This window comes from Sebastes fasciatus, chromosome 8 (assembly GCF_043250625.1).
Source record: "Sebastes fasciatus isolate fSebFas1 chromosome 8, fSebFas1.pri, whole genome shotgun sequence".
NCBI lineage: Eukaryota > Metazoa > Chordata > Actinopteri > Perciformes > Sebastidae > Sebastes > Sebastes fasciatus.
In genome coordinates this window covers 26,122,301-26,137,164 of record NC_133802.1, presented here as the reverse complement: position 1 = coordinate 26,137,164, position 14,864 = coordinate 26,122,301, and the positions used below count along the sequence as shown (strand labels likewise).

Genomic DNA, 14,864 nt, shown 5'->3' with positions numbered 1-14,864 from the left:
CACTACTGAAGACCAACTGAAACATCTGACATTAGGAGACATCATTTTTTTTACACTAACTTGTAAAAGAAACTCTCAGTGGAAAACAAACAGAAACATAACTACAGCATTTTTCATAAATCCATGTAAAACATTCACCTTATCTTTCAAGTTACATACTCTTTATAATAACATGATTATGTACAATATTTACATCACAATGTACCAACAAAGTTATATCAATGACGTTTTTACACTTAGTGTTGACAAAATAAATTAATAATAACCCAAGCAAGCGCACACTAAAGTCTGACTTTATGTCTACGTAATTCAAGATGACAAAATGAAAATGTATCAGTCAATCGTGGCCATTTTGGGAAACATTCAGAAAATGAAATGGGAAGCCTGTTCATTATGTTTGCTACATGAAGCTACTGGCTAACGAGACAAAGGCTTTGTTGTTACAGCAGTGCGCTATATTGCACAAGCGAGTCGGCATTCAGGAGATCTATAAAGGAAAAGTAATTGGGCTGAGATGCATGAAAAGGCAAGACATTTAGTGTTGGAGACATGCACCTCTATTCACAGTATTCATCAACGAAGTCTATAGTAGTCATCCTGCCTCCTTTAGTGTGTGAATATCACTGATGGTCATGGAGGCAGGAGAGTACAGGTGGCCACAGTGATTTAGTTTTCTCTTCACAAGGTTGTAGCAGCAGCATTTCTCTGAATAAAATATGACTACCAGCAACAGTTGAAAACAGCATGCGATGAGTGTAAGAGGGGTGCGTTAAAGAACCGGTCCCACAGCAGTTGCACTGAAGCCAAGTTTGTGATATTGACCCAACTTTAAAGGACCAGTGTGTAACATTTAGGGGGATCTATTGGCAGAAATGGAATATAATATTAACAAGTATGTTTTCTTTCGTGTATAAACACCCGAGAATAAGAATCGTCGTGTTTTCGTTAGCTTAGAATGAGCCGTTTATATCTACATACGGAGCGGGTCCTCTGCACGGAGTCCACTATGTTTCTACAGTAGCCCTGAATGGACAAACAAAACTCGAGATAGGCCCTAGATAGGGCTATTCGCAGGTTGGCCACACAGGAGTTTCAGTTGGTTGCAATCTGCAACCTCACCACTAGATGCCACCTAGGGGTGTAATGGACCACAGTTGATCTGTACAGATCTATTGGTCTGTTTATCACTGCAGACATGAGGACATACTCCATTGTGGAAAACCAAGGCTTTAATAATATCTGATCTTTCTGAAAAAGCTAGCTCAGGTCTGCTTTGCTTTCTTTTTTTTGATAACTTTTTTGATGATTTTGATGAATTTTCATTTATTTTTTTATTGTTCAAAGGAAGAACTATCATCATGCCTCATATTGAACTTTTATTTAACAGAATTGAGTATTATTGAGTAATTCAATATTTGATTTATTTATGTTGTTGTTTCCATGTAAGACCATAGCCAAACGTTCCTTGCTTTCAGTGTAATTAATTTAGTGCAATAGTTATATTTTCTAATCCGTGACTCAAAACCGTGATACAATCTGAACCGTGAGTTTCGTGATCCGCTGCACGCCTAATGCCGCCAAAATCCTACACACTGCATCTTTAAGCAGTGTGTGTGTGTTTAAGTAGTAGTAGTTTTACATTCTGCTGCTCACGTTCCCACAGATTCACAAGCGTATTGGAGAACTACGGTGGCCTTAAGGTAACATAAAAATGTGAAAGGCTCTCTCTAGAGCCAGTGTTTGGTTTGTCCGTTCTGGGCTACTGTAGAAACATGGTGGAGCAACATGGCGAACTCCATGAAGAGGACCCGCTCCCTATGTAGATATGAAGGGCTCATTCTAAGCTCATGAAAACACAACGATTCTTAGTTTCAGATGATTATACACTAATGAAAACATAGTTATGAATATTATATTCCATCTCTGCTAATACATCCCCCAAAATGTTCCGCACTGTTCCTTTAAAGACACCTGTAACTATCAAATATATCAAGTGCAAAAATAGGACAGAACGCGCCTCGATCTATTTACTGGGGGTGATTTTGTCTAGTCCTGGCCACGTGGGGATGTAGTAACGAGGCAAAGTGCCTTCCATGAGCCTTTCCATCCACAACCCCAGACGGTCCAGTTTGTGGTGGATCTGCAGGGTGGATAAGCTGCGGGACCGGTTGGATTTGCGCGGCGGGTGGTCGTCACGGGAACTGGACCTCGACCTCCTCCCTGAGGTGCCCCCTTCATCCTCAGATGACTTGCTGTCAACGTCTTCCCCAGTGTAGACGGGCTTAAACAGACAAAGGTACTTTTTGTGGCCGTTGAGTGCCAGAACGTAGCCGGTGTAGTCCATCTTGCGGTTTCCCCCGTCGTCCTCGTCCGCGTCGATATGCATGGCGTCCTGGGCATATTCCAGCAGCGTGTTCATCCACTCGCCGTGCTTGTCGATATTCAGGAAGGAGAAATGCAGTGTCAGGCTCCTAGGAGAGTGTTGAAAGAATGAATGTGACGATCTATAAACAGGATTGTTTTATACGCAACAATAACGTAACATATAATGGACTTTATTCATTCCACACGAGGAAAAGTGAAATGTTTAATTTACCCTGTGAAGGAGTAGACCTCTTTGGCAAACTTGCTAAGGAGGATGTTCTTGGAGGCGTCAGTGAGCACTAGCACTATGTTCATGTGTCCTGGCCTCAGCTTCACCAGGTTGCTTATGTAAGTGATATCCGTCAGCTCCGTCACCTCTACAAAATTCTTCTTCGGAGGCCGACTAAAATCAACGGCAAAAGTGAAAAGCTTAAAAACATGATGATAAATCCTGCACTTTATAAAGCCTTAATATGGAAATTATAAATGTACTCTTGCCTTGAAGCACTACCAGTCCCTGGTGACCCATTTTCCGCTTTTGTTCCATCTTTAGCCTTCGGTTTAGTCTGCTTATCTTCACTTGAGTCACTGAAAACACACGGAAAAATGTTTTTTCCTAAAGGGGATGCGCAGGCGTAGAAGAGTAAAGATGAAAAGCATTATTACTTTCTTTTCTCTGGCTTGTCTTTAAGCTTTTAGGGATCAGGAATGGCTGATGTTGCTATAGTTAGTTTTGGTGGTCTAGATGTACTGAATGGTTAGAGCGACCAACCTGAAGGCCTGGATGACCACGGTTCCAAACAAGATGAACAAGGCGGAGAAGATGAGGGACAGAAGAGGCATCATCTCGCGCCTGCAAAAATAGTCACAGATGTCTCAGTGCAACTAGACGCACTGTATTCACATCTCAAGAGCTAACGGGTGGGAAGTAAGCTTGTTTGCAAAATTATATATTGTTACATATAAGTGGAATTGCTTAAGAGCATCTAAAATTAAACTAAAGATTTCAACCTACCAGTTGTTGTGCAGAATGTCATCGATGACTTCAGCGAGGTAATCGTAAGATGCATAGATCCATCGGATTACAAACATCTACAGAGTGAGATTAGTACATTTAGTAACAGAACTGGTGGTTTGACACGCATTGTTCAAACCCACTATTTTTACTCAAAGAGAACGCACGGAGGCAAACTCGTTGTTGAGCTCGGGCAGCATGGCGTCATGGACTAGGATGGACGGGTCCTTCTGTAGTCGGTCCAGCTCCTCCAGAAGACGCTGTTTGTCTTCCTCGCTGCCGTTCCAGGCGGTCACCGGCTTGTACAAGGCCTTCCCTGCAGCATTACGCCTCTCCAGGATCACCACCTGAGTTTAAAAAAGCACTCAGTTCATTATATGTATAGAAAAGTAACAAATTGAGATATTTGTATATACAGTATTTATGTTTGTTACATATTTCCACGCTGTTTTGGCAGTAAGCAATAACCCTTGATATTATTATTTTGTCTCAGATCCTTGCAGTAATACATTATTCACCTGATTATTAGTAGTTTCATACATTCCATGTCCTTAAGCGATACCAATTCTCAAATCCCCATGTGCATATATTGTGGATGAACAATGGAACTGGCAGCTGCAGTGTTGAAGATATGTGAGTGTACCTGTGCTGGTGACTGTGCACTGTCCTTGTTCTGCATGAGGATGTCACAAAGAGGCTGCTGTAGCCGTTGGTACACATACGCAAACCTCACGACTTCCTTGGTATTGGTCGAGGCAAAAGAGAGAAACGCCTGGTTCCCAAAAGAAAAGGTCTCTTCGTCACCTGTGATCAGCAGGACGCAGTATCTGAGGGGAGGAAAGACACAACAGTAACTTTAGTAAATGCTAACTACATATCTTAAAATACCTCAAATGAAATGAGTAAATTACAACAAAAATGAATTCAGTCTCTGATTTATCATGTTTTAAAAAAGAAAATATTAGGTTGTGTTACTTTCTGCGTCGATGGAACTGTTTGACAGGACAGAGCTCATCAAAGAGCTTCTGATTGACCAGCCGTGGCACGAGGAGGAATCTGTTGTTTGACATGAACTCGTCGATAATTTGCTTTTTCATTCCTTTGGCCTGCAGAGAACAAACGAAACCATATAGAAAAAAAAGAGTGAGCTAACATTTCAGTGTATAGATAACCGTGAATAATAGCTCCCTGCTGCTGTGATTTACCTGAATAATGTCAGCGGGCTTGTCAGTGTTCTCTTTGAAGACCAACATGGTCGGAGCGTACGTGTTAATATTGAATTCTTTCTGCAGATTAGCGGTCTCTGAAAGGCCCTGGTCCACATAGCCAAACTGCAAGTAGTCCTTATAAGCAAACGCTGTCAGCTATGGAGATGCAGAGATAAAGGATTGACATGTTTTGTGTTAGTTATGTGATTACTGTCATTGGAACCTGAGATATATGTAAAAAAAACCTGCAAGGTGAGAGCCTACTTTGTAAAGCAGAGGAACTACAGGCACTTGGTCGAACAGAAGCACATGGGGCTTGTTGAGCTCATGCCAGCTGCTCAGGAACTGCGGGTCATTCTTGTCGGTGACCTTGAGATATAGAAAATACAAAATGTTTAATTCATTTTGAATTGTATATGTACTGTAGGGCTGTCCACGAATATTCTAAATTTGAATATGTATTTGAATGGTAAAAAAAAAAAAAGCCAGATATTTGAATATGGAAATGAATATTCGATTGTGGGAAAAAAAAAGCAGCACTACCGCGGCTGGCAGTGAATGCACCACATGACAGAGTCACACGTCACTTTCATTAACTGAAAAATGAAATGTAACATTAGGTCAAGTTGAAAGAGAAATATTTCAGCAACAACAGTAATGATGGAGAGAGAACCTGGCTGCAGAGAGAGCGACGCCGTGTCCTAACAACAAGCGTTACGTTACCTCATGTAAACAAACCACGTACCTGTCAGCTGTGGGCTCCAGATCACACTGGAGACGTAACCACTCAAAAGATGAGTGAGTAGTGCTTGCTATCCTTCGATGTTTGTACTTGTTAAACAGAAAGCGCGCGTTTTATATTGTGATATTTACTGGAACTTACTTACAATATAGCCAAAAGCAAGTAGGAAACTTTCAGGCGATCTCCTGGTGATCTCCCTCCAGCCAGCTGTCACCTTATTTAGGTTTTTGTAGTGAAATGAGGAGGATCATTATAGATAACTCCTCATATCATCTTCATGAATCAGCCGTTTCTCGTCCGTTCTTTCAAACCGAGCGACAGGAATAAATAGAAACAGGGCATCCGACAAAAGTTCAGCTAAAAAAAAACACACTGCACAGTGCTGCGTCCTTCACGGCCAGTTAGGACACGGTGTCATGGACATACTGTAATGCGCAAAAATATTCTACATTCAAATAGTTTAAAGCTATGTGTTTTTTTAGATTGATTGTTCAAACATCATTTTTGGCCAAATTTGACAGCCCTAATATACAGTACTGTTTATCCTTTACAAATCTGTTCACCTACATTTTACATATAAATCAATGTTTTAGTCCTCCTCCCTGTAATGCACAGATACTTACCCACTCCACTAGTCTCTGGGGAAGAAGGTCTTCTACAAACTGTCTCAGGTGCTCCTTTGCTACAGCGTAATGGAAAAACGTCACTTTGCCATTTATGACTCCAAGTATTGATGGGGTGCGATGAGCGCCGAGGTGATTGGCTAACCGTCTCTCATAGCCAACATCTACCACACCTATCCCGACACCTGCAAAGACATACACAAACACTTTTAAACTCGGCGTATACAATTTCATAGACAACAGGGCTGCTGGATAATTCTGGATGACTTAGAGGTTAATTCCAAACCTAGAGTCTCCATCTCCTGCACCACCTCTTTCCACACGGGCTCGATGTGGATGCAGCTGAAGCACCAGTCAGAGGTGATCTTTATCAGGTATGGTCTCTTGTAGCTGTCGGGCACCACGTCATTGACGTACTGGTTAAAGTGCAACGTGTACTTGCTGTCAGCAAAGTCCCTGTGGTTCTTGCTGTTGAAGGGAAAGTTGAAGAAGGACTCGTCGAAGTAAAAGCTGTCGTGGCGCTGACCGTAGCGAGCGCCGCCGTATGGCTGGGTGTCATCAGTTTGCCCGTAACGGTCATAGTTGGCTCGTTTGTCTTCACTGGACAGGATCTAGATTTGGGATAGAACAAATGTCAATATGGCAGACCTCTTCCTCTCATGCATATGTTTGTTACTGGCACAATATATTGATGGGAAAAATGACTAACCTCGTAAGATTTGGTAATCTTGATAAACATGTCCTCAGCACCTGGATTTTTGTTTTTGTCAGGATGCCTTTAGAAGAAGATGCTTATTAGTTAAGAATTGAATGAGGTTCATAAAAACAGGTCAGCGTCATGTGAAACATATTTACCATTCTTTTGCAAGACGCTTGTAGACCTTCTTGATCTCAGCCTGGCTTGCACTCCTGGTTACGCCCAAGATCTTGTATGGGTCCATCTCAGGCCCAGCAGGGGTTGCTCCTGTCAGCAGCACTGAGAGGACAACCACTACAGCCAGTGGCACGGACATCTTTGACCCTGCCATCACCACAGTAACCTTTAATAGATCACAAGAAGCATCAGCATCAAGTTAAAGATCCAATATTGTGGTCATTTTCAGGTTCATACTTGTATTTTATGTTTCTACTAGAACATGTTTACATGCTGTAATGTAATTTTCCTCATACTGTCTGCCTGAATATACCTGTATTTACCTTCTGTCTGAAACGCTCCGTTTTAGTGCATTTCAACGGAGCTGCAACGGTATTGCGTTGCTAGGCAACAGCTTGGGTCCAGGTGTACTTCCTGTCAGCTGATGTCATTCATACACTGCAATAGGAAATAAACTGGGACACACATTTTGAATGTTTGGTTGCGTCCGAAATATTCCATACTAACATACTATTTAGTACGCTAAAACAGTATGTGAGATATTTAAGTATGTCTGAAACCTTAGTATGAAACCAATGGTACTCTAATTGCATACTATTTCCGGTGAAATATTACAGTATGCAACGCTGGACACTACGGCGGCATAAATATCCCACATTGCAATGCGGTAGTGACGACAACGTTCATAACAGACGTTGACGGACAGCTCTGTAACATCAATAAGGCTTCAATTTAAGTGTAAGAATAAGTTTTCATTTTGCTAGACGTGATATATAATTAAAATGAATTCAGTCTTTGATTCTCGCAAACCGTTGCTTTGCTCACATGAGGTTGGCACGGGTTACCATGGTTACAAGTCTCCAACCGGCAAGGAGGCTCTCAGGGAGTGACGACGTTAATTACTGTTTAGTGCGTCCGAAAAGATACATACTACCGTTTAACACAAAAGTATGTTGAACGATAGTACACATATTGAGTATGTAGTGCATAGTATGTGAATTCGGAAGAAGCCGTACACTTCAACAGGAAATAAACTGGGACATTTTGAAATTCTGTGTTTAAAGGGACTGTTTTTTAACTTCTTACACGTATAAATCACCCGGGTCGGTGTCCCATGCGCGCTCGCGTGTGGCTACACTGTTCAGACAGGACTCCAACACAAACTACACGGACGCACCAAAACCGCATGTCTATGTAGAGCGAGCAGAAGCGCGAGCCCGACGCTGAGTTTCTTTAACTTAACGGCCACAGGTGTCGCTGTTAACAAGCATTTCTGAATCTCACAAACAGTCCCTTTAAACCTGCTTTTTAATATAAAAAAGACATGGAAACCTCACTTTTTTTTTACAACATGGGACCTTTAAGTGGATTAATTCTGAGGATGTTCAGAGCTGAAATCATGACACAGCCTTTAGCTGACGTCAGCATATTATGATGATAAAAAACGATGAAGATAGCTAAATGAAAATGGTATTATAGCATGCAAACTACAGCTACCTAGCATATGTCAGCTTACTAACTAATACAGCAAAGAGACATTGCAATAGAGCAATCCTGCAGACATGTCTCACTGGGCTGTCACATTAACATTAAAGATAAAAAGGAGGATAAAACGTTTTTCTCATTGGATTTAACGTTAGTTGCGTTGCTACAGAGGCTAGCAATCTCAAACAGCACCAGCTCTACATTCACCTCAAGCAGCAGCAGCAGTCAACCGGTGCAACGCCACATATCTGATGAAGGTTTCTGATGCTCTTCTTCAGCTGTTGTTGGTTTCACACCTACATTGATGTGCAAAGATGCCCAGGGTGTGTTCGGCAGCATCCAGCAGCTCCTCCAGGGCGAAGCTCACAACCTGCTGGAGGAGGAGAGGAGGAGGAGAGGAGGAGGAGGTGCCACAGTGTCGAAATTCATTTTGGGAGATTGAGTATTTAGTGACACCCTTTTCAATGTTTGTGTGTGCTCGGTTTATTGCTCGTCGCACCGCGGGTTGTTGGTAGTGTGAGCGTGTTGTGGTACGCTGGCCGTGTGGCGGCGCCGCGCGGTAAACAAAATCAAGCGCACCCTGTTTTTTTTCAGTTGACCAATCACAGACGGCGAATGATGTAAACACGGAAGTGGCTAACGCAACAAACACGAGAAACGAGAAGGTGATATAATTATACAGGTACAAGGTTTACTTTCTCTTTCTCTTTCACAAACGAGTAGGGAACATTGCAGCACATTTTAGGACAGTTTTAACACAAAATACAGCTTTTATGACACTCCTCTGTCACTGTGGTCGTTATTATTATTATTGATTGGATATTATTGATTGGATATTATTGATTGGAGTTATGGAGAAAAGCCACAAGCAGATTCTTCAACGCAACAGGACCAATCTGGTGACAGACCTGGACCCAGAAAACCTCTATGATGGTCTGTTGGAAAAAGGAGTTTTTACCCAGGACATGATTGATGAGATAAAGGTAAGACAGCTGTGTCGATCAGGGCTTACAAGTTCAGGTTAATTCTTTGTGTGTGTTGCATTACCTTGTCAAATGGCTAGGAACAGTTAATAGAAATATGTGTAGCTAGTTAATGATGATATAGTTTGTTGTAAATAAGGTGGGTTCCCTGCTGCATAGGGCATCAATTGTTGTATTTTGTTGTTTTAAAGTGGCAGTAAGCAGAATGTTTTTGACATCATTGGGCAAAAAAATCCATAATAACCTTTCAGCATATTGTAATTCAAGTGTTCTGAGAGAAGACTTCTGCACCTTCTCATGGCTCTGTTTTCAGGATTTAGAAAATATAGCCTGTGACAGGAGACTTTGGCCAATCACAGGTCATTTCAGAGAGAGAGAGAGAGAGAGCGAAGGAAAACAACCAATCAGAGCCGAGCTGGAGTCTTGCCATCTCTGAGCAGCTGTCAATCACTCGCGAACTCGGATCCATCGCTGATCAAATATGAATTAATATATAATATGATATAATGTAATATATAATATGAGAAAGTTTGCTCCAGCTGGTGGGCGGTGCTTGGTATTTCCTCAACTGATCTCAACATGGCTGCCGGGTCACACATTTTCTAATTTTACAGCTAAACAGTACACTACAAGATGTTTCTGAAAACATTTGAGGCGAGAAATAGGTATTACAGTACCAGAATATTGATTCATATTTGATCATCGCTGCCTAGTTTGACCGTTTGATTGGAGTTTGCGAGTGATTGACAGCTGCTCAGAGACAGCAGGCTCCAGCTCGGCTCTGATTGGTTGTTTTCCTCCGGTCTGTGAAATCTTGCAGATGCCATTAGGAGCACCAGAGGACACAGAGGAACATGATTTTTTTCAGATTACCTGTCTCATGCTCTACTGTCAGGATATAGTGACGGTTTTATAAATATAACTTTTTTTAATCATATTTGCTCCATTTCTATTTACTGTAGCTTTAATGTTATTTTGTGTGCTGTACAATGTATTGTGGGTTTTAAGTGTTTAACTTACATAAATGTTGTTTGTTTCTGTTTGTATCTAGTAAAGTGATATATAGAATAGCCCCCAACTGGGCTAAAAGAGATCCTAAAAAAATCTAAATCACATCTGTTACTGTTTCTCCTGTCAGAGCTCTGGGACCAGACGTAACCAGGCCAGGAAGTTAGTCCAGGACTTGGAGACCCGTGGGAGTCGGGCCTTTCCATTATTTCTGGAGTGCCTTCGGGAGACAGGACAGCACAGTTTGGCAGAGCTTCTCCAGAATGGAGCTCCAGCAGTTCAGCTGCAGCCTGCAACACCCACTGAGGTTGTCCCCCTCGTTGTCCAGCCTCTCCCGATTCGTAAGTGTGAGACATTAATGAGTATACTGTCTTTAAAAAATAGTCTTTGTGGGCAAATTATTACAATAATTTGTAACCCTCTGGTCTTGTAATATCAACACTTTGGTGGCTCATATATGTGCGCTTTCTTTCTTTAATAGGCTCTCCTATGGATGTTGATAAGCAAAGAATAGACATTGTCCCTGTCTATCCAATACGGAGGCCCAGTCCTACTCCAAGTCCATGTAAGTAACGCAATTAATTTACATGCTGGTAACAGTCTGGTAAGTTTCTTGATGCTTTAACACATATTGATGCTCATGTCACAGCACCTGAAAGGGAGTACATAAAACCAGTGCAACAAGTCAGAATTCGACGGGATAGTATTCAGGTAAGCATCATTTATTTATCATGCACTTAACAACCGACAGAAAGACAAAAGTTGTTGTAGAAGCAAGCTTTGCTAAATCTCAGATAATATATTTACATCATGCCTCTTTCTCCACTTCCTTTTTCTGTGTATGTGTGTGTCAGAGCTATAAAATGGATGCCAGCCCATGTGGACATTGCCTCATCATAAACAACGTAGACTTTAAACCAGAGAGCCAGCTGAGTAATCGCAAAGGGTCCAACATAGATTCTGACAAGCTGGAGAGGAGATTCAAGGCACTCAACTTTATTGTGAACGTTAAGACAAACCTGAAACAAAGAGTAAGAGTCATTTCTTCTGCTCCCGTGTCATGTAAAACTTTAAGCTCATGGTTGTAAAGCTAACACTCATCTCTGCATTTCAGCAAATCAGACATGAACTGTCGGCTTTATCTAAGACAGACCACTCACAATATGACTGCTGTGTGGTTATCATGCTGTCCCATGGGACTGAGGTGAGCCATGTCCTGTTTTTGTGTTTCCTCAGAAAACATTTTTCTCTCCGACCTGCTCAATTTCAGATCCAGGTGACTTGTAATGTGTGCTTGTATTTATGTTTGTAGGTGAGTCACAGCCGCTTCCCTGGTTCCGTGTATGGTGTGGACGGACAGGATGTCCCAGTTCAGAACATCACAAACTACCTCAATGGCCAGCATTGTCCATCTTTACAGGGAAAACCCAAACTTTTCTTCATACAGGCCTGCGGAGGAGGTAGCTAACATTAAGCATACTATCGAACAACTTAAAGGGATAGTTTGGGTGTTTTGAAGTGGGGTTGTATGAAGTACTTATCTATAGTCAGTGTATTACCAACAGTAGATGATGGTCGGCACGCTCCCAGTTTGGAGAAGCAGACAGACGAAAGCAAAGCGATATACTGCTGTGGACGGGGTCGACAGCAAAACATTTTAGCCACCTAAAAGAAAGGCCCACCTAAAGAAATCAATATTAGTTTATGTGTACGCCATATTTTCGCTGGTTCACCTTGCCGTCAGACAGCCTTCTTCCGGAAGGGAACTGAAACCGTTGTATCCATCTATGCTCTCGCCAAAGCCACCAGACTCCATAAAAGAAACCTGCAATTTTACCTCACAGAACACAGCAGTTGCTGGTCTACTGCTGCCTTGATCGGTTAGTTTTTTCATATCTATGTGGGACTTTGTGCCAACTGTTATCTGCTGTAGGTAATACACTGACTATGGATAAGTACCTCATAGAACCCCACTTCAAAACACCCAAGCTATCCCTTTAAAGTAACAGAGCATGCAAAAAATCCATAATGATAGTAGTAATAATAATAATTGTGTCACATTTGTTTTTGTCCTTAAGGTCAAACAGACACAGGCTTTGAGGTGTCCCCAGATGATGATGTTAAACCGTCCATCGGTGGAGCAGATGATCAGACGGACGCCATTCCGATGTCATCCAGCAGCGACTCTCTGAGCACGTCCGACGAACCGGACGCCAGAGCTACGCTGCCCACCCCGAGTGACATTCTGGTGTCCTACTCTACTTTTCCTGGTGTGTTTTTGTCTCAGTGTGTGTTTTTGTCTCAGTGTGTGTGTGTGTGTGTGTGTGTGTGTGTGTGTGTGTGTGTGTGTGTGTGTGTGTGTGTGTGTGTGTGTGTGTGTGTGTTGCATTCATGCATCTGTTTATCTTGATGCACTTGACTTGTTATGTATGTCTTAATAATGCCTAATGTGACAAACACAGGTTACGTTTCTTGGAGAGACCCTAAGGCAGGCTCCTGGTACGTGGAGACACTAGACCGTATCCTTGAGGAAAATGCCGCTACCGATGACTTGATCACAATGTTGACGATGGTGAGCTTCTCTTATTATACCAGCAAAATGAATTTACTTTTGATCCCCTTGACCATTTAGAGCTTTTTAATTTAAACATGATCTGATTATTGTTTGTGCTTATTTCCAGGTTAACAATGAAGTCTCTCAAAACTCTGCAAAAGGTCTCTACAAGCAAATGCCTGGTTCCTTTAACTTCCTCCGCAAATCGTTCCACTTTCAAACCCAAGCATAGCAGCAAAGTTCGGCTTCACACTTCTCAGTTTCACTTTCAGGGAATGTTGGTCTTTTTCAATGCCATAACGCTTGAAGGTAATTTCTTGCGATTGTATGAATTTGAATTTGCTAAATTGTGGTTGTACTTTTACAGACAAAATCATGTTATACTGTACGTTTCCACTGTTTGTCATGTCTTGTTGGGTTTTTAAATCGTTGGCTTTGGGTGTAGGTGTCATCTTGGAAAGAAAATATTTCCGTACTGTGAAAATATGGTTCTGGTTAGTTTTTTTTTTAAATATTCTTGTTGTCTTATCGACAATTTTCAATCAAAAAATCGAAAATCAATCAATTTTCAAGAGCAGACAATCAACATAATGTTCCATTTGTAATATTTAAATTGATATAAAAGACTTTGCTGACTCTTATTTCAAGTCTCTTTAATATACAGATTTTTATGCTTCTATGCCGGGCGACCGCCACGGCCGAAGGTATTATGTTTTCAGGTTGTCCGTCCGTCTGCATCATTCTCGTGAACGTGATATCTCAGGAATGCCTGGAGGGAATTTCTTCAAATCTGGCACAAGCTTCTCAAGGATGAACGGACTGATCAATGGTCAATTCATATGCTAATTATGACCCTTTATGACCCTTTAACTCACGTCTAACAGGATAAAATGATGAAGTAATAACATTTTGGACGGTCATGGATGTAAACGGCAACTTGACTTTAAATCCATGCCTCCATCCATCCAACTTTACTTTGAGAAAATGGGGCTGGAGGCAAAGAAATTACTTTTGTTCATTGACTAGATATGAGTCACATATGAGAGTTAAATGTGTCCTCCCATTTCTTCCAGCATAAATAAATATTAGAGCTGTCAAAGTTAATACGATAACGCGTTAACGCAAATTCGTTTTAATGCCACTGATTTCTTTAAGGCATTAACGCAACTTGCGATTTTTAGGCTGTAGAGGGCTCAGTTTTAAAGCTAGAGTGAAGATACTAGCCTGACTATTTTCAAAGGGGTACCTTGACCTCTGACCTCAAGATATGTGAATGAAAATGTGTACTATGGGTACCCACGAGTCTCCCATTTACCGACATGCCCACTTTATGATAATCACATGCAGTTTTGGGCAAGTCCTAGTAAAGTCAGCACACTGACACACAATTAACCTGTTGGGCTTGAGTTTGCCATGTTATGATTTGAGCATATTTTGTAATGCTAAATGCAGTACCTGTGAGGGTTTCTGGGCAATATTTGTCATTGTTTTGTGTTGTTAGTTGATTTTGAATAATAAATATATACATACATTTGCATAAAGCTAGAATATTTGCCCACTTGCATGTTAATAAGAGTATTAAATACTTGACAAATCTCCCTTTAAGGTACATTTTGAACAGAAATGTGCTATTAATTTGTGGTTAATTAAAATTAAATATTTGAATTGATTGACAGCCCTACTAAATATGTATCAAATTCCAAGACTGTGCTACAGTCACTTTAATGCACAGAGTTGACCAGTGATTGAGTGAGTTCTCTGACTAGACTCCAAACACCACTAGGTGGTGTTTTTGACTCTCAGAAAACTCGATCTGTGAGTCTTTTACTTCCCTTCCCTGCCACCAGGGGTCTTCATAAAATTAGAAATGGTCCCATTTCATTTGTATGTTCAAACATAATGTTTATCTCTCATATCCTAAATAGCCTCACAGAGCTGTTACCTTGGCTGTAGACTCTTAGCCTTGCTTTCTCTCTTAAAGTTGCTCAATGGTTTCACCAGAAATTTA

General features: G+C 41.3%; 2 protein-coding genes across 7 annotated transcripts; one reads left to right on the top strand and one right to left on the bottom strand.

The window, feature by feature from the left end:
- Positions 1–1,412: 1,412 nt before the first annotated feature.
- On the bottom strand, positions 1,413–8,718 carry dnajc16 (DnaJ (Hsp40) homolog, subfamily C, member 16). Of its 4 annotated transcripts, none has more exons than XM_074644657.1 (16): positions 8,519–8,718; positions 7,140–7,281; positions 6,808–6,992; positions 6,662–6,728; positions 6,239–6,563; positions 5,953–6,137; positions 4,852–4,956; positions 4,585–4,743; positions 4,355–4,485; positions 4,023–4,206; positions 3,547–3,726; positions 3,380–3,456; positions 3,137–3,217; positions 2,863–2,952; positions 2,597–2,767; positions 1,413–2,471 (listed from the first exon to the last, which is right to left on the bottom strand). In XM_074644657.1, exons 3-16 carry the CDS (start codon positions 6,978–6,980, stop codon positions 2,024–2,026), a joined length of 2,376 nt encoding a protein of 791 aa, XP_074500758.1. In that variant the 5' UTR covers positions 6,981–6,992; positions 7,140–7,281; positions 8,519–8,718; the 3' UTR covers positions 1,413–2,023. The 4 variants fall into 4 exon arrangements, with proteins under 4 accessions (XP_074500758.1, XP_074500760.1, XP_074500759.1 ...); XM_074644659.1 differs by having other exon boundaries at positions 7,150–7,281; XM_074644658.1 differs by lacking the exon at positions 7,140–7,281.
- A 139-nt stretch (positions 8,719–8,857) lies between these two features.
- casp9 (caspase 9, apoptosis-related cysteine peptidase) lies at positions 8,858–14,401 on the top strand. 3 transcript variants are annotated; one of them, XM_074644667.1, is made up of 11 exons: positions 8,858–8,993; positions 9,161–9,294; positions 10,433–10,643; positions 10,784–10,867; positions 10,952–11,013; positions 11,157–11,333; positions 11,417–11,506; positions 11,615–11,762; positions 12,381–12,572; positions 12,765–12,874; positions 12,984–14,401. In XM_074644667.1, exons 2-11 carry the CDS (start codon positions 9,163–9,165, stop codon positions 13,086–13,088), a joined length of 1,311 nt encoding a protein of 436 aa, XP_074500768.1. In that variant the 5' UTR covers positions 8,858–8,993; positions 9,161–9,162; the 3' UTR covers positions 13,089–14,401. The 3 variants fall into 3 exon arrangements, with proteins under 3 accessions (XP_074500768.1, XP_074500770.1, XP_074500769.1); XM_074644669.1 differs by having other exon boundaries at positions 8,958–8,976; XM_074644668.1 differs by lacking the exon at positions 8,858–8,993 and having other exon boundaries at positions 8,994–9,294.
- Positions 14,402–14,864: the final 463 nt, after the last annotated feature.

Bases quoted from the DNA above. Each gene is read 5' to 3' on its own strand.
- dnajc16 (XM_074644656.1), bottom strand. From the start codon at position 8,650: ATGCTGCCGAACACACCCTGGGCATCTTTGCACATCAAT. The intron at 6,564-6,661 runs GTTAGTCATTTT...TCCCAAATCTAG, and splicing joins AGATTACCAAATCTTACGAG to ATCCTGTCCAGTGAAGACAA. The intron at 4,744-4,851 runs GTAGGCTCTCAC...GCATCTCCATAG, and splicing joins TAGTTCCTCTGCTTTACAAA to CTGACAGCGTTTGCTTATAA.
- casp9 (XM_074644667.1), top strand. From the start codon at position 9,163: ATGGAGAAAAGCCACAAGCAGATTCTTCAACGCAACAGGACCAATCTG. The intron at 10,868-10,951 runs GTAAGTAACGCA...CTCATGTCACAG, and splicing joins CAGTCCTACTCCAAGTCCAT to CACCTGAAAGGGAGTACATA. The intron at 12,875-12,983 runs GTGAGCTTCTCT...GCTTATTTCCAG, and splicing joins TGATCACAATGTTGACGATG to GTTAACAATGAAGTCTCTCA.